The following is a 22,025-nucleotide window of genomic DNA, read 5'->3' on the forward strand; positions in this document are numbered from 1 at the left end:
CACAACCTCCTTTGGGTCTCTAATACAAAATTTAGGCATTCCTGTACCGCTAACTCTACACGAACTGAAAGATAGCACTGTATCCAAATGGATAAACTACAGATGTAATGTTTTAAAACACACAGCTACCTGAATAGCTTGCTAATAAACATACACCACATTTGGAAATGAGTAAACCTACATAGGTGCCTACATCACTTACTTGTTTGTCAAAGGTGAGAAACTGCTTCAGTTGGTCAAAGTCTGACGGGGTGACATACTTACGAAGAGGCTGTTTGCGGAGTTCAGTGTAAGGATCAAGAGCCATCTTCTCTGGTGGATTTAATTCAATTCCTTGACTTTCCAAAAATACCTAAATCATTCAAAAGTAATAATGATCATCTCTCTTGAAGCTTCCTGAAGTATTAGATGGTATAAAGATAAGTGTAATTTCTTTTTTTTTTTTTTTTTTTTTTTTAAATTTTTTTTCAACGTTTATTTATTTTTGGGACAGAGAGAGACAGAGCATGAACGGGGGAGGGGCAGAGAGAGAGGGAGACACAGAATCGGAAACAGGCTCCAGGCTCTGAGCCATCAGCCCAGAGCCCGACGCGGGGCTCGAACTCCCGGACCGCGAGATCGTGACCTGGCTGAAGTCGGACGCTTAACCGACTGCGCCACCCAGGCGCCCCAAGATAAGTGTAATTTCTATGCCATTTTCCTAATTAACCATAAGTTTGCAGTTTGAGGCACATCTTAGCAGCACTAAACCTCCAACTGACCCAACACCAAAATGCAGATAATAACTGATAATCACCTTAAGTATTCTATATTATAAAACTGCTAGGCAATATGCCAAGCTAATTGGAAGACGTGATAGTAAGGTAACTGCCTCCAAATACAAATTTAGAACAATGAAATTTAGTTAGGTGCCCAAAAACAGAGTAAGTCCTAGGGATTGCTTACATACATACATCTGAAACCCAACCACAGTTTCAAACAATATGTAATTCATGTTTCAGGGCTGGGGGCAAGCTACAAAATGGCAAAGTTAAGCTAAAATCAAATTCCCAGCTTTCCAATTCACCAAAAACAAGTATGTGATTAAGCCCCCATGCCCATCCCTCTCCAAAAAAGGAAAAGAAAAAGCACACTCAGGGGTTTAGACCAGAAAATATTTCAGCAAAATAGAAAAGACAAACCAAGTACTCAAATCTCACCAGAAAAAGGAAGGTATCTAAACTTGATATGATCTTGTTTAATTTGTTAATTATGAATAAGTATATTTTCGGTACCTATATCTTTTAATACAACTTGACATTTCTTTTTAAAAGCACAATAAACTACTTTTTTTGATAATCAGAAAATAAAAGAATAATCTCAGGGGATCTGTTTACATTCTGGAATTAGAAATTAATCTGAAATCTGGGGTTCTTCTGGGAATTATGTGATTTGCTTTTGGACAATTCAACAGAAAATATACAGGACTCAGGGCCAAGATACTTGGGTTCTAATATTAGCTTTGCTGCTAACTAGCTTATAATTTTAGTCTTCAAAGCTTCACTAAACAGTTTCCAATATCTTTTCAATATTAAAATATTGTGATCTTAATGTCTATTAAAACTGCTGAGATGGAGATAATGACTAACAATATTCTCCTCTCTCTTGAGATGGTGTATTAGTGAAGCAGGATTATTGATTGAGGATTTAATGGGGGGTGGGGAGGTGGTTACTCCTTTCTGTTGTTTTCAACAGAAAATCAGGCCCTTTGTTAACCTTACCTTCGGAATTCTGGCAGGAATGCAGAAGCTTCCTGAAGTTGACTATTCTTCCTGTCTCTTAGAAAAAGCCTAAACTCTTTGAAGAGATTATTCTAAAGTGCCCCAGAAGGAGGGGAGAGAAGGGCATGTCTTTGAAGGCAAGGAGAGAGAAGGGGGAAATTCTCCCAGCCTGGAGAACAGACACAAGTGGGTGGGTCTCAGAAGAGCAAGCCTCCACATGTGCTCCTAGAGTGCTCGGAGCACATGTGCAGCCAGTCAGGAACACCAGCCTCAGGCATTCGGGGTCTCAGTATCCTACCTAGCACCAAAGCATCAAGGAGGCACTCTTGGTCATTGACAGCCTATGGACCCTGCCTGTATGACCCCATTAGGCCTGGGTGTGCCTTCCTTGTTGTTCTTAGGGCTCCGAATTTTTGGCAAAGCTAAGGGTTAATAGAAACACCAGCCCAGGTGGATTGGGACTCAAGTAGGTTTTAAGTTATTTGTAAAACACAAAACAATATTTCCGGCACACTTGCATTTGTGGAACAGGATTCACATCTGCTATACTACTGGTAATACTCTAACAAAGATGATACATTCTAGATCTCTGATTTCTAGAGTTTTTTTAATTTTTTAATTTTATTTATTTTTTTTAATGTATTCAGTTCATTCTGTCTATAGGACCAACATTTATTTGGAACAGTGAAGAGGAGGTGAGAAGGGAAGGTGATGGTGTTATATTTGATTCGAGGTTGTTCCTTGTTCGAACCACACCATAAAGACAACTACCTTCTTTATCCAGTCATGGGTCTCGCCCTAATGAAAACCATCAAATTAGATGTGTATAAATTTTAAACTGTTATAGGATCCAACTTCTAACAGATCAATTATTGAAAACATAAGTCAATCTAATCACTCATACCTAAAATATACAGCTCTAGTCAATTATCAGTCTAAGTGCAAGGAGGCTGTGATAAGTACTTAATGTCACTAAACTGTACATTGAAAAGTGGTTCAGGTGGTAAAGTTTATATTATGTACATTTATCTCTCTCTCTCTCACACACACACACACACACACACAAGGTGGCTGTGATGTGCCTTAAGAAGAAAATACATGTGTTAGATAAGCTTCCTTCAGGCATGAGTTCCAGTGCTGCCAGCGGTGAGTTTGATGTTCATGAGTCAACAAGATATTTTAAATATGGCATCTTTAAACAGAAACACACAGGGGCGCCTGGGTGGCGCAGTCGGTTAAGCGTCCGACTTCAGCCAGGTCACGATCTCGCGGTCCAGGAGTTCGAGCCCCGCGTCGGGCTCTGGGCTGATGGCTCAGAGCCTGGAGCCTGTTTCTGATTCTGTGTCTCCCTCTCTCTCTGCCCCTCCCCCGTTCATGCTCTGTCTCTCTCTGTCCCAAAAATAAATAAACGTTGAAAAAAAAATAAAAAATAAATAAATAAACAGAAACATGCATAAAATAAGGTTATAGAAACCTACCCCAGTATTTCTCGTAGGAGCAATGGATCCATATTTGCTAGTTAAGGGTTTATGGTGACTTTATAGAACAGAATTACTGTGAAAAATGAGAACTGACTGTAACTGGCTTAGATTACTGCTCGGAAATGAACTGCCAACATTCAGATTGTCCATAAAGAGACAATTATAAAAATAACTGCAATACCTGAAATTTACATGACATTTTATAATTCTTCATTATTGATACAATTCTGAAACTGCCTGTGATAAAAAAGGACCTTAAAAACCTAAAACATGAGAGACCAAAACATGCTTAAAGGGGACAATATTTCAGAGATGGTCTAGCACCTCTACCTTCTACACTGTTTTTCTCTGTTGCTCCGGAATGGCACGGATGCCAGGCTCCTCTCTTCACTTCCCTGAGGTCTCTGTTCATGTGTCATCTTACCAGCGAGGCCTTCCCTGACCAGCCTCTATACATAGCACTCCCCTCACACTCCACTCCCCTTTACTCAGCTCTAGTTTCTTCCACAGCTCTCAGCAACATCTGACATGTTATATATTTGTTTGCTTATTGTTTGTCTCCTCTAGCCAAAATGTAATAGCCTTCCTAAGGGCAAGTCTATATCCTCGGCCCGCCCCTAGGACCATGTTTGGTACAGAGCAGGCGATCAATCAGTATTTGCTAAATAAATTACTAAATGCAAAAAATAAATAAATTCATAGGAGCTCAGTGAGGTAAAGATTAATCACATGTGGCATTAGGTAACATGAAATGAAAGGCATAAAATAATTCAGAAACTATACCTTTGCTTCTAGAAATTTTTATTTTTTTATTTTTATTTTTTTTAGAAATTTTTTTAACTAAGACAAATTGAGAATTGACTTCCTAACACCTACATTTTGTGGTAAAGAAACGATAACTTTAAGTTGTCAAAAATCCATATTTATGAAATAGAGGAAATGGAGGCTTCTTCTCGATATAAACAAGTATTCTCTTTTAAAAATGATTTCAGGAATTCTTTAGATAGCAAGTTTCTCCAGAATATAGCAAGTATGATTTACAGGAAAAATATGAACTGCACAAAAAATGTTAGGCTCATATCTTCTAATAAAGGTAATACTATTTTTGTATTCCATCAAGGGTACTACCTCCTCTGTCTTCCATTTGTACTGGCATGGAACTGCTTCCTTATCAAATGATTCAGCTCTGATGAGAGTTTAATTTTACTTGAATGGATATGTGAAAAAAGTGATGTCACTACACAGTGTTGACACATATCAGCAACAAACACCAACTCAACCTATATAATAATCCAAACGGGACAGACGAACAGAATCTTCCTCCTACCCTAATAAACAAAACATATCCTTACGTAAATTAGAATAATGCTTCAGACATCACAATTTCTAGAAACATATACTATACCTGTGTGAATCGGTCACAGTCAACAAGGCGGAAGGTTCTGCCATAAATTGTAATGTTTATTCCTCGATTGAGGTCTTTCCAATGGTAATGATCTCCCTGGTCATTCTTGGCAAGCCGCTGGCGTTTGATTAACTTGCCTTGAAGGATTCCAGAGTTTTCCACAACAGGCTCCATGACAGACATGCTGTCATCTTCCAGGTAGTAGTAAATGTTCACTTGACGAATCCTATAATGTTCCTCAGTTGACATAGGAACATCTTCTTGAAAATAAGCATCAAATTTCAGCACCTATAACACATGAAACAGGGAGAAATAGCATTGTATTCGTCTCTCATCCAAAAAATATCAGTACTCCCCTACAAAGAGAACCACTCAGGGAGAACTGAATACTCATCACTCCTATTTTCTAAATCAAGGGTTGCTGAATTACGGTCCGTGGGACACATCTATCCCTGCCACCTGATTTTGTATGACCTGCAAGTTTTTTTTTTTTAACATATTTAAGTGGTTAAAAAAAAAGATTTAACAACACATGGAAATGATATGAAATTCAAATTTCAGTATCCACAAATAATTATGTAAATAATTAACATGTATTTGCTAATGGCTGTTTTCCCATTACAAGGGCAGAATTGAATAGTTGTGATAAGGACCATATGGGCTGCTGCTGTGTCTCCCTGCAAAAAAATTCATATGGAGAAGCCCTATGACTGCATTTGGAGACAAGAGTCTTTGGGAAGCTTAAAGAAGGTCTCTAATCCAATTGAATTGATGGCTTTGTAAGGAGAGAAGATTTCTCTCTCAGCATACCCACACTGAGGAAAGGCCATGTGAGGACATAGCAAGAAGGCAGCCATCTAAAGCCAAGAAAAGAGCCTTCCCCAGAAACCAAATCAGCAGGACCCTTGATCTTTGACTTCCAGTCTCCAGAATCATGAGAAAATTAATTTCTATTATGTAAGGTACCAGTAAATGGTATTTTATTATGTCAGCTCAAGTAGACTAAGACAGCTGCAAAGCCCAAAATATTTACCATTTGGTCCTTTACAGAAAAAGTTTGTTGACCTCTGCTTGAGATATTTAAACTACATATAGACTATTTAGTCATGGTTCCTTGATGAGATGGCTTAAAGACCTTAAACTCTCCTAGCTTCACTTCTATATCAAAAATCTCAGAATTTCTGGAAAGAGTAAGAAATTTGGGCACAACTATGACTTCTAGTTTCAAAATGAAAATGAAGGCTCAAGTCCGTTTCTTTAAACGAGAGTCCCCTGTAAATGCATATTAATGACATATTCATTCTTAGAGAATTTATATGAATAAGAGTCAAATCATCCATCTACCACAGCATCTTTGGATGGCATATAAATACCCTCATTGTACTCAGAAACATATGGATAGATAGAGCAAAACCTCCAGGAAGCATCAGTGGGAAGTCAAAATGGCACACCGATTGCACATTTAAAAAACATTAAAAGCCTGGGGCACCTAGGTGGCTCAGTCAGTTAAGCGTCTGACTTCTGTTCAGGTCATGATCTCGCAGTTCGTGAGTTCAAGCCCCGCGTCGGGCTCTGTGCTGACAGCTTGGAGCCTGGAGCCTGCTTTGGATTCTGTGTTTCCCTCTCTCTGCCCCTCCCCCACTCTCTCTCTCTCTCTCTCTCTCTCTCTCTCTCTCAAGAAATAAACAAACATTAAAAAAAATGTTTTAAACATTAAAAGCTTGTGTTGACAAGCTTTGGGATTATTTTTAAAATTTCTTTTATTCTTTTTGTATTTTTAATCTTTCTTCTCAGGGAGAGAAAATATTAGAATGGTGTTATAGGTAGGCAAGAGTGTTAACTTAACCGTCTACAGGAATTAGAGGAACAAACCAAGGAGACCCTTTGGTGAAAACACAAATATGGTTTGATGAATGGGAAGATGAATAATTTTATACACAATGCTGTTGCTAAAAAGGTATAGTGTCTACCATGGAAAAACAAGATTAAAAACCAAAAGAGAATGGGCAATTGCAGAGGTGAAATATGCATACAATGGAGTTAAAGCCCTAAAACTCATAATAAAAAGGCAAAATGGTTGAATGGAATGGAACATTTGAAGGAGAAAGATAACATGGTAAAAGCAAAAGACAAAAGATAATTTTCAAGGAACATTTTAGACCAACTCTAAAGAACCGAAATGGAGACATGATCACTACTAGTGGGGACATGATCAATAATCCATGCGTGAAATGGTCTGCATTTGAGCCACCGATATATAAATACACAAAATGTGAAAGCCAGAAGTGATCAGCAAATTGAATCTCCCTCATTTTACAAAGGAGGAAACAGACTCAGGGTGGTTGAATGGCTTGCCTGAGGCCAAACTTGGGGTTAGGGTCACAGCTGGGGCTGAAACTATCATTGACTCACAGAGAAACAAGAAAAAAGTAAAGAAATACCCAGTCACATAATTGATACTGTTTACTGGATGTTTATGTTCAGCCTGTGAATGGATATGTGAACGTGTTATCAGCTGAGTTCACTGAGATGGGGAAAAGGGGATTGTAAGGATTCTGGCTGATACGTTAAAAAGATTTTTTAAATTAAATAATTATGAATGTAAATGATATAGTTTCACCACCAGGTTACTTTGTATCTTCCAGCCTCTAGTTTCAATAGCTACTCAATAAAAGTTAACTATCTATATGAACATAGTATAGACACGTAACGAAAATAATAAAGCGAAAAGAAAAATTAAAAAAAGAGAGAAATTAGGCTAGGATAGCTAACATAAAAACTGGTCAGTAGTTCTCTTACTCGGTTATACATAAACATCACCTGGAAATTAGACTCAGTGAGGGTTAGGGAGATATTTCTGTTTCTTAAGTCCCAGTAGGGATTCTGTGGCATGGCCAAGGTTAGGACTATCTCACTTTAGTTGAAAGAAGAGGCTCACTGACGAGGAAAATCAAGGATATGGAATCGTCAAAAGATGGACATAAAACAGCCTACATTACAAAAGCATATGGGTAAATGAGAAACAAACAAAAATGTTACACTACCCTTTGGTTATGTTGTGCCAAATCTGAAACGTTCCCTGAAAAATAAAAATTTACGGAGACAGCCTGGACAAAACTGCAAAAGATGGAGTTGTTGTCATGATGACATTTTGCAATTCATAGAGACTAAGGTTTTGTCACATTACGGGTAAGACTTTCAAAAAGTAGACCGCGCAGAGCTGGTAAACATGGAGCAATATGAACTCAAGAATTCAGAATTCATCCAACTTTTCTTTAACTGTATTTGGAAAATATTTCAGTGAAGGCTACAGGGAATTATTTTCTGTAATAGGCTTCCTGACTAAAGAAAGCCTCTTTCAATCCTAAGCTCAGCTGTCTATGACTAAAGGTTGAGGCATTTGAACAATTTTCTCCTCAGTGCACTCTGGAAAACCTGTGGTTAGCTGTTGACTTTCCTGCAAACAGTTGGCACTCAGAAATCTGAATTCAAGGGGTACCCTGAAGTCCCAGATGTACCTTTTTGTCAAAAGCCACATGTGCAGGAATAAATGCTGCAGGTGGGGCCTGCTTAGGTTGGCCATAAGTTAGAACTGGTGCCTTGTTGGCCAACTCATCCAGCTCAGCCTGGGACAGCTGGTTGACTGGAAGCCGGTCCCCGCCTATCCCAACTGTTGGACGTCGAACAACTGCATAGCCATTCCTGTAGCCCAGTGTCTGGCTTCTATGAAATGCTGTTTTCTGAGGAAGAAAAGAAGTGGTTCATTAGTAATATTTTATAAATATGTGTTAGGCAAAAGAGCTAACTTTCAAAAACATCATAACTTAAACCTTTGCTTACAAACATCACAAACCTTGTATCAAAAAGTTTACCTAGACTAGAAGGTTCTTATGTTTTAAGCTAAAACACCTGGTCAGGAACAGGGAGAAAAGCAGCAGCCTGAGCTTAAAATAAACTTAAAGTCCTGCTTCAGAATGCCCAATTTAGTTACCAGTTCACTTTTCATGAGAAACTAAAATATTATCTCATCTATACTCTTTTTTTTTTTTTTAATTTTTTTTTTCAACGTTTATTTATTTTTGGGACAGAGAGAAACAGAGCATGAACGGGGGAGGGGCAGAGAGAGAGGGAGACACAGAATGGGAAACAGGCTCCAGGCTCTGAGCCATCAGCCCAGAGCCTGACGCGGGGCTCGAACTCACGGACCGCGAGATCGTGACCTGGCTGAAGTCGGACGCTTAACCGACTGCGCCACCCAGGCACCCCTATACTCTTTTTTTTTTTAATTTTTTTTTTAATGTTTATTTATTTTTGAGAGAGAGAAAGAGACAGAGTGTGAGCAGGGTAGGGGCAGAGAGACAGAGAGAGACGGAGACACAGAATCCGAAGCAGGCTCCAGGCTCCAAGCTGTCAGCACAGAGCCTGATGTGGGGCTTGAACCCACGAACTGTGAGATCATGACCTGAGCCAAAGTCGGACGCCCAACCGACTGAGCCACCCAGGTGCCCCTATCTCATCTATACTCTTAATCCTTCACTTAATTCTTCCTGTGTTTTTAATCTTATCAAGTGCTCATAAACCATGGAACCTAGAAGATCCGACTCTGTGACATGAATTCTTACCTGAAATAAAAGGCTCTTCTTGTTATAGTAACACTGATGCATTCAGACAACTCTTTGAAATGAAAATGGGTATTATATATTCGAAGTCTTGAACTCAATAATTCCACCCTTAATCCTTCATTTTAAATATATAATCCAAAATTATGGGAAAGAACAATATGACTGAAGCTGACCCTTATAATGTTAATTGCAATAGCAAAACATTGGAAATAAAAGACAAACATATGAGTTAATGATGGAAAAGTCACTTAATGGACTATGATGAAGCCATTAAAATATTGGCTTTAAAGACCACATGGCAATCTGGGAAAAATGTTTATGATTTAATAAGCCCAAAAAAGCAGCATATAAAATTACATGTATACTATAATTAGAAGCATGCAAACATGTGCAAAGAAAGAAACTGGATTTGGATGTTCTCTGTATTCTTTCTGAATAATGTTGAGATATGTATGTGTATATATACACATATATATAATGTTGAGATATATATATAAATATATAAATATACATTCATATATATATATTACAACGAACACTTTTTTTTTGGTAATTAAAAGATTAAATAAAAAAGAAAAAAGTGGAAAGGAAATATTTTCAAGGGCAGAGGAGAGATGAAAATGGTAACATAGGACACCGCAGGCTCCCTATCCCTCCACAAAGATCAACAATTGAACAGTTAGTTATCCATGGACAAAAACAGCTCTGGAGGAGCTCCGGAGTCCAGTTAGGAGGTCGCAGCAATGCAGTGAAACAAAAAAACCTGAGAATAACTACACAAGGAGAGAAGGAAGACAGCTTCATTTTGCCTGCGTCATCTCATCCCCCAAACCAGCACTATTCAGTGCCAAAAGGAACTCCCCAGGCAGAAAGAGGTTCCCTGGCCAGGAAGGAAGAGCAGAGTGAGCAACCAGCCTCTCCAGTCTTTTGAGGCAGTACATAAAGGTCCCACTTCAGTTTCATCCCACCCAGACTGGCAAAGCTGAAGAGTATAAAGCCAGTTAGGAACACGGAAGAAAAGGAGGGGTGACTGGCAGCAGGTACTCAGAGGGAGTGACTGTGGTGTGCAGACACCTGCTCTGCAGACAAACCCAGCAGATCTGACCACTGACCCAAAGCCAAGGGCCAGTATTGCTGCAGCCACTAGGTACCCCCTGCAGATGTCACCAGCTTTTACCCCACAGGTATTCACGATGCCAGCCATTCGATCACCCTCCTCACTCCCTCCCCTCCCCAAGTTTTCTCCAGAGCCTGGGAACCACATCAGCAGCCAGCTCTGGCCTCTGCAGCTGCTTGAGTGCAAGATGCCAACACACACACCCCCTGGCTGACTCCTCCCCAATTCACGCACTTCAAACTAGCCCCTCCGGCTGTGCTGCACATGACCCAAGCATCATCAGTCATCACAGGCTTCTACAGCAGTGTGCATACCAGAGAGGAGAGTGTGTAGCCACAGGAGGACACGCCAACAACCAGGGCCTCTACAGCGGCCAGTGAGCCCATAGATGGCCCTGGCCCTTGCCTGCTCTGGCTCCCACCGCTATGTGTGTGCCTGCAGATGGCCCCTGCCCCGACAGAGGCTCCCACAGCTGGCACCCTGCAGACAAGTATGTGTACACTACCTGTTCCAGCCACCACTGCTGCTTGTCCTGGTCCCTAGCTGCTGGACCCAGAGGTACTACTAAAGACCCCAATAGTCCTTGCAGCCACTATGGACCCCCTGTACTACCTGCAAAGGACTAACAGTTGTCAGTGCTGCATACCCCAGTGGCCTGGGCCAAAGACACATCATGTCCCCAACCTGAACCCAGTGCTGCCACACACCCCTGCACTTGGTGCCCTACATACACCACTAGGCCCAGGATCACAGCAAGCTTCAGCACGCCTCCACCCACTCCCTTACCACAGTCAGTCCATAAAGTCTGGAAGAGGTGACTACTGCTTCATGTGAAGGCACTTATGCAAGATACAAGGATCATGAAGAATCAGGGAAACATGACTCCACCATCTATAGTAAATAGCCTCAAAGAAATGGAGAACCAGGAATTGCCTAATAAAAAAAAAATTCAAAATTGTCCTAAAGATGCTCAGAGACCTACAAAGAATACAGATAAGCAATTAATGATGTCAGGAAAACAACAAACGAACAAAATGAGAAGTTCAACATAAAAAAGAACCAAACAGGAATTTGGGGGCTGAAGAACACAACGACTCAACTGAAGAATCCAACTATAGCTTCAACAGAAGAGTTGAACAAGCATAAGAATCTGTATGCTAGAAGACAAATGAACTGAAGTTATCCAATCAGAGGGAAAAAAAAAAAAAGAATGAAAAGGCATGAAAAAAGCCCATGGGACTTATGGGGACACCAACAAGAAAAATCATGTTTGCACCACTGCATCCTTCTCTAGGAGAAGACAGAAAGGGGTAGAAAGATTATTTAAAAAAATAATGGCTGCAAACTTCTCAAACCTGGGGAGAGATGTGGACATTCAAGTTCATGAAGCTATAGGTATCTCAAAATTTCACTCCAAAATAATCTTCTCCAGGACACATAATAATAAAACTGTCTAAAATCAAAGCCAGAATTTTAAAACCTGTAAAAGAAAAAAAACTCTCTCATACATACAAGGGAACCTCTGGATTTCTCGGCAGAGACTTTGTAGGGCAGGAGAGAATGTGATGATCTATTCAAAGTGCTAAAAGAAAGAAACTGCAGGGCACCTGGATGGCTCAGTTGGTTGAGCATCTGACTTGGGCTCAGGTCATGATCTCACAGTTTGTGGGTTCGAGCCCCACATCAAACTCTCTGCTGTCAGCACAGAACCCACTTCAGATCTTCTGTCCCCATCTCTCTGCCCCTCTCCTACTCGTGACTGCTCTCTCTCAAAAATAAACATTAAAAAAAATAAAGAAATAAAAGAAACTGGCAACTCAGGATACTTTTCTGGAAAAGATGTGCTTCAGAAATAAAGGCAAGATGAAGACTTTCCCTAATAAATGAAAGATGAGAGGATTCATTGCCACTAAACATGCCTTAGGGGAAGACTGAAAGAAGTTCTTCAAGCTACAACAAAAAAGGCATTAATTAGTAACATGAAAATAAAACACCTGGGTAAAGGTAAGCATATAGTTGGATTCAGAATACCCTAATAACTGTAACATGGTGATATGTTCACTTCTTAACTCTAGTATAAAGATTAGAAAACAAAAGTATTGAAAACCTTTCTAGCTCCAACAATTTGTTAATGGATAAAAAATATAAAAAGATGTAAACGGTAACATGAAAAACATAAAGGGAAGAAGAGGAAGAGGGTAGAGTTTTTGTATGTGATCAAAGTTGAATTGCTGTCAGTGTAAAATAGACATATATATATATAACATATTTACGTTATATGTTAAGACTCATGGTAACTACAAAGCAAAAATCTACAGTAGATTCACAAAAAGTAAAGAGAAGAAAGCAAAGATACTGCTATGATAAATCATTACTTCACAAAGGAAGACGCAAGACAGGAGGAAAGGAACAAAGGAACCACAAAACAGCCAGAAAACAATAAAATGGCATTAGTAAGTCCGTACCTAACAATAGTTACTCTAAATGTAAATTAATTGAATTCTCCAATTAAAAGGCAAGGTGGATGACTAAAAAAAACCCCACGAGATCCAACTGTATGCTGTCTATACTATAAGAGACTCGCTTTGGCTTGAAGCACACACATAGGCTGAAAGTGAAGGTATGGAGAAAGATAATCTATGCAAGTGGAAACCAAAAGAGACCATGGGTAGCTATATTTCTATCAGACAAAATAGACTTTAAGCCAAAAATGGTAACAAGAGACACAGGTGGTCATTATATAATGGTAAGGGGATCAATTAATCAAGAAGACATAACAATCACCTGAAACTAATATAATACTGTGTTACCTATACTGGAATTAAAACAGTGGGATAAAAAGATATAGCGATCATAAATATATATGTACCCCACACCAAAGCACCTAACTATATTAAGGAAATACTAACAGATCTGAGGGAGAAATAGACAAAACAGTAATAGTAAAGGATTTCAAAGGATAACTCACAAATAGGAAATGAACAAGGAAACATTGGATTTGAACAATACTTTAGACCAAATGGACCTAACAGACATATAAAGAATAAGCCATCCAACAATAGCAGAACATGCATTCTTCTAAAGTACACAAACATTTTCCAGGGTAGGTGACATGACAGGTGACAAAAAAATCTCAACAGACTGAAATCATACCGAGTATCTTTTCCCAACACAATTCTATGAAAATAGAAATCAATAACATGAAGAAAGCTAGAAAATTCACAAATATGTAGAAATTAAACCACACACTCCTGCACAACAGCGGGTCAAAGAAGAAATCAAAAGGGAAATTAAAAAATATCTTGAAACAAATGAAAATAGAAGCATAACATATGAGAGCGTCTGGGAACCAGCAAAAGCAGTTTAATAGGGGATTTTATAGTGATAAATGCATGCATTAAGAAACAAGAGGGGTGCCTGGGTGGCTCAGTTGGTTGAGCGTCTGACTTCAGCTCAGGTCATGATCTCGCGGTCGGTGAGTTCGAGGGCCGCGTCGGGCTCTGTGCTGACAGCTCAGAGCCTGGAGCCTGTTTCAGATTCTGTATCTCCCTCTCTCTCTGACCCTCCCCTGTTCATGCTCTCTCTCTGTCTCAAAAATAAATAAACGTTAAAAGAAAAAAAAATTTATAAAAAAGAAACAAGATCTCCCTGATACCAAAACCAGAGAAGGCTACTATATAAAAAAAAGTTACAGACCAATATCCTTGATAAATATAGATGCACAGGTAAAAAAATTTAGCAAACTGTATTTAACAGCTCATTAAAAGGATCATACATCATGATCAAGTGGGATTTATGCTTGAGATGCAAGGATGGTTCAATTTACACAGATGAATACATGTTATATACCACATTAATAGAATGAAAGATAAAAATCATATGATCATCTCAATAGAGGGAGAAAAATTGTTTGACCAAATACAACATCCATTCCTATAAAAATTTGACAGACTGGGTAAAGAAGGAACATATCTCAATGTAGTAAAGGCCATAATGTGACAAGCCCATACCTAACATCCTACTCAATGGTGATACATTGAAACCTTTTCTTCTAAGACCAGGAACAAGATAAGGGTACCCACTTTTACCACTCTTATTCACCATAGTACTAGAAGTCCTAGCCAGAGCAATCAGGCAAAAAAGGAAATAAGAGGAATCCAAATAGGAAAGGAAGAAGTAAAACTATTTGTATGCAGATGACATGATCTTACATTCGGAAAACCCTAAAGACTCCACCAAAAAACTGTTAGAACTAATCAATGAATTCAGTAAAGTTGCAGGATACAAAATTAACATATAGAGATCAATTGTGTTTCTATAGACTAACAATGAACTATCTGAAAGTGAAATTAAGAAAACAATTCCATTTATAATAGCATCAAAAACAATAAAATACTTAGGAATAAATTGAACAAAGGACATGAAAAACCTATACACTGAAAACTGTAAGACACTGATGAAAGAAATTAAAGACAGAAACAAATGGAAAGATATCTTATGTTCTTGAATTGGAAGAATTGATATTGTTTAAAGGTCCACACCATCCAAAGCGATCTACAGATTCAATGCAATCCTTCTCAAAATTCCAATGGCATTTTTCAGAGAAATTGAAAAAAAAATCCTAAAATTCACATAGAACCACAAAAGACCCCAAAAAGCCAAAGCAATCTTGAGAAAGAACAACAAACCTGGAGGTATCATACTTCCTGATTTCAAACTATCATTACAAAGCTATAGTAATCAGGGGCACCTGAGTGTCTCAGTCAGTTGAGCATCCAACTTTGACTACAGTTTAGGTCATGATATCACAGTTTATGAGTTCAAACTCCACATTGGGATCGCTGCTCTCAGCACAGAGCCCGCTGAGGATCCTCTGTCCCCCTGTCCCTTCCTCCCCCACTTGCACTCCCTCAAAAATAAACATTTAAAAAATTTTAAAAACGAAAAACAAAAAATAAAGCTACAGTAATCAAAACTGTGTGGTACTGGCATAAAAAGGAAACACGTAAGCCAATGGAACAGAATAGAGCCCAGAAATAAACTCATGCATATATGGCCAACTATCTTTGACAAGCATGCCAAGAATACACAATGGGGAAAGGACAGTCTCTTCAATAATTGGTGCTGGGAAAACTGGGTATCCCCATGCAAAAGAATGAAACTGGATCCCTATTTTATAGAAGTCACAAAAATTGACTCAAAGTATACTACTGAAGTCTTAAACATAAGACCGGGAATTGTAAAATTCCTAAAAGAAAACGAAGGAAAAAGCTCCTTGACACTAGTCTTGACTTTTGGATATAATACCAAAAGCACAGTCAGCAGAAGCAAAAATAAACAAATGGAACTAGATCAAATTAAAAAGCTCTGTATGGCAAAGGAAATAAAATGACAAGACAACCTCAGGAATGGGAGAAAATATTTACAAACTATCTTAGTCTGTTCAGGCTGCTATAACAAAATACCACACACTGGGTAGCCTCCCACCCCTCTTAGTCATTATGGTTCACCCTCTGAATGCTTTGAGTGTTATATATATATAGTTCTTCAGTGCTGAATAAAGACAGTGAACATGTTTCCCAAATTTCAAATAAGGCAAATAGGTTGACGCTTGGCCAGTGTATTTAAAATATAAAATAGGTCCGGGTGCCTGGGTGGTTCAGTCGGACTCTTGATTTCAGCTTAGGTCGTGATTGCAAGGTTCGTGAGATCAAGCCCCACATCCCAATTCCTGCTTGGGCTTCTCTTTCTCTCAAAATAAAAATAAACTTTAAAAAAATAAATAAATTTTGTCCAATGCACAGTTCATCTTACACGAAGAACAGCAATGTATATTCTCAGAGCCTGGCACCTCCAGTCCACACCTTTGTAAATCCCCCAAATTGACTCAACCCTACCTTGTGGGTAACCCACATTCACCAACACCAGATGCTTAGGCTCCTCCTGCACAGGACGGGAATGTGCCTACAATATTTTTTAACTTATGTAAAATGGAAAACTCCACTGAAGCAAAAACTCTATAATGCTGTGTCTTCATGCAGGAATAATTATCAAGAAGAGACTCAGAATTCAAACTCCTTCACCAAACTTTCAATTTCAATTCAGTCTCCCAAAGAAAATAAGTTGACTACATATTTTATCTTACCTTTATACCCATGGAAAGGAACTTATAACTTAAATTATTAAACTATACAAATTATCATCATCTCATCTATGATAGCTTACTGAATCTCAATATTAATCTTCAAACATATTTCAGTAACCATGTCTGAAGTGAAACAAATAATAAATAATTTTGTCAAGGGCTAAACTATGTCAGAAGGAGAAAAAAACAAAAACAAAAACAAGCTTCCCCCCCCCCCTGCAATTTTGTCTACAGAACACAACTAAAAACAGTTAAAGTAGGGAAAGAGCAAAACAATCTAGTCAGGAATCTTTTGTACAAATGTTAGAGAGAAAAGAATAGAACTGGGGAAGAAAAAAACAACTAATCAACTGTGGTTGAAGGGACGGGATGGAATTATCTTCTACAAAGCGGGGAGGTATGGTTTGGGAGGAAGATAGGCAAGTGTCAAAAGTCTGACTTTTGGAGAAACCGAAGTTGTGAAAGAAGATAAAACAGGGCTGGAGAGAAGGTGGGACTAAGTTGTAGACAAGGCAGGAGTGCTGAACGGAAAGGGGATGGGGCTAGGTAGAAGCATAAACGAGGAGGGCAGAGACTGCGGAAAAGGACCTGGCGGAAAGAGGAGAATGAGTGGAAATGATATACAGAAGGCAGGAAACCAAGCTGGGAGGGGGCAAGACTGCTGGGTCCAGGATAAGGAAGAGGAAGGAGGCGGGCGGGAATGATGGGCCAGGGAAGATGGGTGAGATGGGGCTGTGGGAAGGAGGACGAAGTTGTAGGGAGGCTGAGTGGGAAAAGGGGCTAGGCTGGGGAACTGAGCGCGGTTACGAAGGGAGCTGGGCAGAGAGGGATACGGGGTGGGACAATGAGCTAGGGAGGAAACTGGGGCAAACTGAGATCTGGAGGGAGAAGAGGCAGGGACTAAGAGGAACAGGGTAGGAGGAAGAACGCAGCTAGGAGGATGAGAACAAGGAGGCCAATGTCCTGCCCAGGTGGAGTGGAAAAACTAGAGGATGAGGCCGAGGGCAAAGGATGGGAGAGAGAGGAGGAGGACGACGGCATTGTGGAGGCGGGCAGAGAACAGGTGGGGACAGAGGACGGGTTTGAAGGGACACAGGGCAATCTTGGGAGGAGGAGGCTACAGGTGCGCTAAGCAGCGAGCCCTCGAGGCCGCCGGCGCGTGGGGCCAGGTGGGGGTTGGGCAGAGAAGTCCTCACCGTGGGGTCCCTAAAGGACGAGCCCGGGAGAAAGGGCAGGCCATGCACAGGGTTGGACACCATGGCGGCCGCTTTCGCCGCCTCCAGCGGTGTAGGGTGTTGGGCGCCCCAGTTGCCGGGGCGACAAGCCGCGTCTGTGGGCCTCTGGAAGCTCCATGGTAATGCCAAACTTCCGGAGCGCCGCGCCTGGGGGCGGGGCCTGAGGAGCGGGTGTAAGGAGTGAGCGCATGCGCCGCCCCCAGGATCCGGCGTTCGGTTTGAGAGGTGGTTACGGACTCAGTGGCTGTGACTGGGGCGTTGCGGGGTGGAAGGACGTGACCGCAGAGAGGGTGCCATCGTTGCTGTGAGGTCCAGGGCGGGGGGAGCGGTCCCTTAGATGAGCTACGGTGGAGGGGAAGGTGCTTCCTTTCCTTTCACCGGGTTCTCCACGCTCCCCGCCAGCGCCTTGAGCTCGGGACCTCACCTCTCCCAGCCCTGGGAAAAGGGTTCTTGTCCCAGTTCACACTGAAGTGTAAATGGTTGGTTCCGGTTGAAAGTGGCACCCCGGGCCTACGCTTGTTGGGAGAGGGGCTGCGGATTATTCACGGTTGTGTCTCTGGCCCAAGGATGTCCAAAGAACTAATGCAGCCGCCTTGTCCCTAATCCTCCCACTGCCGCATTATCTTTTTACCATCTTCACCTGTGTGGATCCCTGCCTCTCTCCTCCCTCTCGGTTCTCCGAAGACTGGGCCTTGCATGTTCGCCTCAGGAGACTCAATATACGTTAACCTTAGGGCTACAGAGTGCTAATCTCAATTCTGATCTCTACACCTATCTGCAGCTGCAATGCAAAGATCTGAACACGGGGAAATGCATGTCCTTCAAAGAGAAAACTAAGTCCTAAAGAAAGAAGCAAATGGGTGAAATATTGTCAGGATCGTAGTAGGTATTCTCACCTTTGGTGATTTTTGTAAAACTTGTTTAAATTATTATGCCTTAAATGTAATCCTGTTCCTGAAACATTTTCAGGAAAGAGAAACAACAACAACTATCCATCACCACTGGAAAGCTTAAAGATAAAAACAAAAAGCAAACAAAATGCTGACGCCCAGACATGGGATTCTTTAGGTCTGAAATAAAACCCAGGAATCTGATTTTTATAACAGCTGTTTCTGATAATGAGCCACTTCAGGAACATGATAGAATAGCCAAGCCTGACCCAGAAAGCGTATCTCCATGTCACGGGTAGTTTACTGCTAATATAGTCAACAGCTTTAGTTTTATTGCTGCTTGTCAGAGCAAATCCCCCTGTTGAGTTTCAGTAATGGGCATGAAGCTCAGGGGGACTATGACATTAATCCACTGGTGGCACCTGAAGCAGTTATTTTTTTTTTAATGTTTTATTTTTGAGAGAGAGCGCGAGCAGGAGAGGGGGAGACACACACACATACAGAATCCAAAGCAGGCTCCAGGCTCTGAGCTGTCAGCACAGAGCAGGACGCTGTGCTCAAACCCATGAACTGTGAGATCATGACCTGAGCCAAAGTCGGAGGCTTAACTTACTGAGCTACCCAGGCGCCCCCTGAAGCAGTTATTGGTGGCTAGCTACGACAACCTGCTCAGTTTCTTTTTTGCTAACCCCTCCTCTCTCCTTACTACTTCTGTTTCCTGTTTTTGTCCCTTCCCTTTTTTTACCTTTAAAATTTTCTTTTATTTTCTATTAGTATATTACCTTAATGCAGGCATTTAGTGCTTTTTTAAAAAATCAGTGCATTAGCATTGTTGAACTTCCTGAAAGCTTTAAAAGTATCTGTCCATTGCATTATATCTTAGCCACTGACCTAGGATGGAAGCCAGCTACTGGGAGAATATTTCAAAATGGCAAGTTCAACTTTCAAAGAGAAGATGCTTCTCTCACTTCTTTCCACCTCACTGATGCTGAGTACCCAGAAACACTGGAGCTATAATCCTTGCTGACTCTTGATGATAACCTTAAAGTCTTACCAGTTATATGATCCTGCCCTCCCCTCTATCTTAATAAAAGTAAATCTATGGTCACACTTGAAAGAGCCCTTCTAGACTAACTGTATGGTTACACTTGGGTAGGGAAGGAGTCCATGGGGACTGGAAAGGTAAGTCATGCCTAAGCCTATTGTCCATTGTGGCATCTGTTTCTATTTGAGGAGTGGCCTCTGCTGAAATGCTTTTCTGTTCCAGAAGAACACACTAGTTAAATGATTAAATGTTTTAACTCCTTTTGGACCCTAGAAATGCATGGCGAGTAAAACCTTCCTTGGCCTCTTAAAAATGCCATCACCTCTGAGGAGAGGAAGCCAGGCAGTGGTTGCATCAGTGCTAAAAAGCACGGGACAAGTCTGTAAAGAAGTGGGGGGGGGGGGAATTAAAAAATAATGATAGGGCTTTGGAAAACTGCTTGAACCCTGACATTTTGTGTGATTAAGTTTATATCTCATTTCCCCCAAACATGACTGACAGCTCAGCATGTATCACACTTCGATTTGTGCTATTTTCCACTTTTTGCAATATGTAGGAGAGAGCAGGACCCAGGCCATCCCCGGCAGCTGAAGTAAAAAGTGCTATGGTCTGAAGGCTGTGCATCAAGCCCGGACTCAGAAGACCACAGAGACATTGCATGACTTAGCAGGTGTTTCAAAACTTGGGGAAAGGAAAATAGGGAAAGATTAGACTGCCAGCAGGCCAAACTGAAAAGAGGGCCTCATGCTGGCTATCTCTCAGCAGTTCCTGGGAGATATCAGACTGGCAGAGGCTAAAATACAGCAGTTATCTAAAATAAGTCTCCTTTTTCAGCGTTTTTCCCAGAATTTCCACAGAATTTCAATCCTGTGATATTATTCTTCAGTGCCTAAATTTACAGGACATATATCAAGCGTCTGTGTGTGTGTGTGTGTGTGTGTGTGTGTCCCTCAGATATTTATGCAATGATCTTGGGTGCTCTACTTCCCTCTGCTGAATAAAAATGGTACAGCATTGTTTCTGGAAAATTCAATTATAAACCTGTAGGTTTGAAAGTGCTGGGGATGTGGCTAATGTATGAACAAAGGGGTAAGACTTTGCAGGGGAGTGTCCCTCAGTCAGAGTGCTATCTAGCATTCATTTCCACCACTCTGTGGTTTCTGGAATCTCTTATCTAAAAAGACTGCCCAGTCGAGCCACCTTGATCTTTGCAAAATATGGTAAAGGGCAAAAGAAACATCCTCAGGGACTTCCAAGCAGTTACAGGAGCAGATTTAGGACCCACAGGAAATCTTCATTTGATGCAAATGCATACAATTTGGGTTCAGATGATTTTGGCCTGGTGGTGGGTTCCTGCCAGGGGTTTCAAAAAATTTGTGTTTCAGCTGCTTTTTTCTGCCTTAAGTCAAACCCATTCTATGACTTTGGCTGGTTGAATTGGAATTCCTTTCCCTCTGAAAAAGCCTATGAAACATTACCTCACAGAATCAGATTTCACAGGATATAAGTGTCACAAGGATAGGTTCTTTGTTTTGTTCATTGCCATTTTCCTGGATCCCATCACAGTGCTAACACCTCATAAATACTCAATGAACAGCTATAAAATGACCAAGTGAATGAGTGAATAACTTGGAGTTCACCCAGTATTTTTCAAACATGCCAGTCTCCATTAGTAGCTGTTAAAATCAACTCAATGGATTGTGACAACAGTCAGTTTTTTTTTTTAAAAAGGAACAAATAGAATATTAATTATCAGGATGTATCCAATGTTATATGGATAGGAATAATTTGCTGAAAAAGTCTTCAAGATATATACATATTCATATTCTAGGTATTTTTTACATGGTCACAATAAAAAACCTGGGAATCGATTGACACAGTCCAGCCCGCTCATTTTACTGATGAGATATCCCCAGACCAAAAGAGGTTGAGAAACCATTAGTTAAAGTCTAGTTCCCAGTTGAGTATTTCTTACACTCTGCCTCAATCCTCTCTCAGATGGAAAAGATCTTCCTCCTTCGGCATGTGAGGTATCATTGACTTTGCCATCCTGCTTGTCAGACATCTCTGACCTAATAAGGGTTTAATAGTATGGAGACAGAGATATGTGAGAGCAATGTGGCAGTAATATCCATTATAGTTGTAGATTCCAAAGGTGAACAGGCAAATTCATTAATTCAGGTAAGTGCCAACCTTGAAACAAGGGGGAAATGCTTGCATTTCTGTTGATACTTCTGTTGCACATCTCAAACACTCTTCCTTTTCCTTTTTCACGTATGTAGCATGGAACAGAAAATGAAACACCAGGTTGGGGTCTTGAGAACC

At 40.5% G+C, this 22,025-nt stretch overlaps 1 protein-coding gene across 1 annotated transcript in view; it reads right to left on the minus strand.

Moving 5' to 3' along the window:
• The window catches only part of EFHC1 (EF-hand domain containing 1), a 67,063-nt gene extending 49,244 nt beyond the window's left edge, over positions 1-17,819 (minus strand). Inside the window, exons 1-4 of the mRNA XM_047102599.1 lie at positions 17,727-17,819; positions 8,165-8,386; positions 4,647-4,934; positions 203-352 (exon numbers count right to left, since the gene is read on the minus strand). Of these exons, the coding sequence (XP_046958555.1) occupies positions 203-352; positions 4,647-4,934; positions 8,165-8,386; positions 17,727-17,789 (723 nt within the window). The 5' untranslated portion in view covers positions 17,790-17,819. The remainder of the gene's footprint in view (positions 1-202; positions 353-4,646; positions 4,935-8,164; positions 8,387-17,726) is intronic.
• Positions 17,820-22,025: the final 4,206 nt, after the last annotated feature.

Source organism: Lynx rufus, unplaced genomic scaffold (assembly GCF_022079265.1).
Source record: "Lynx rufus isolate CCGP_SWC_20201006 ecotype Redwood Valley unplaced genomic scaffold, mLynRuf1.p SCAF_6, whole genome shotgun sequence".
NCBI lineage: Eukaryota > Metazoa > Chordata > Mammalia > Carnivora > Felidae > Lynx > Lynx rufus.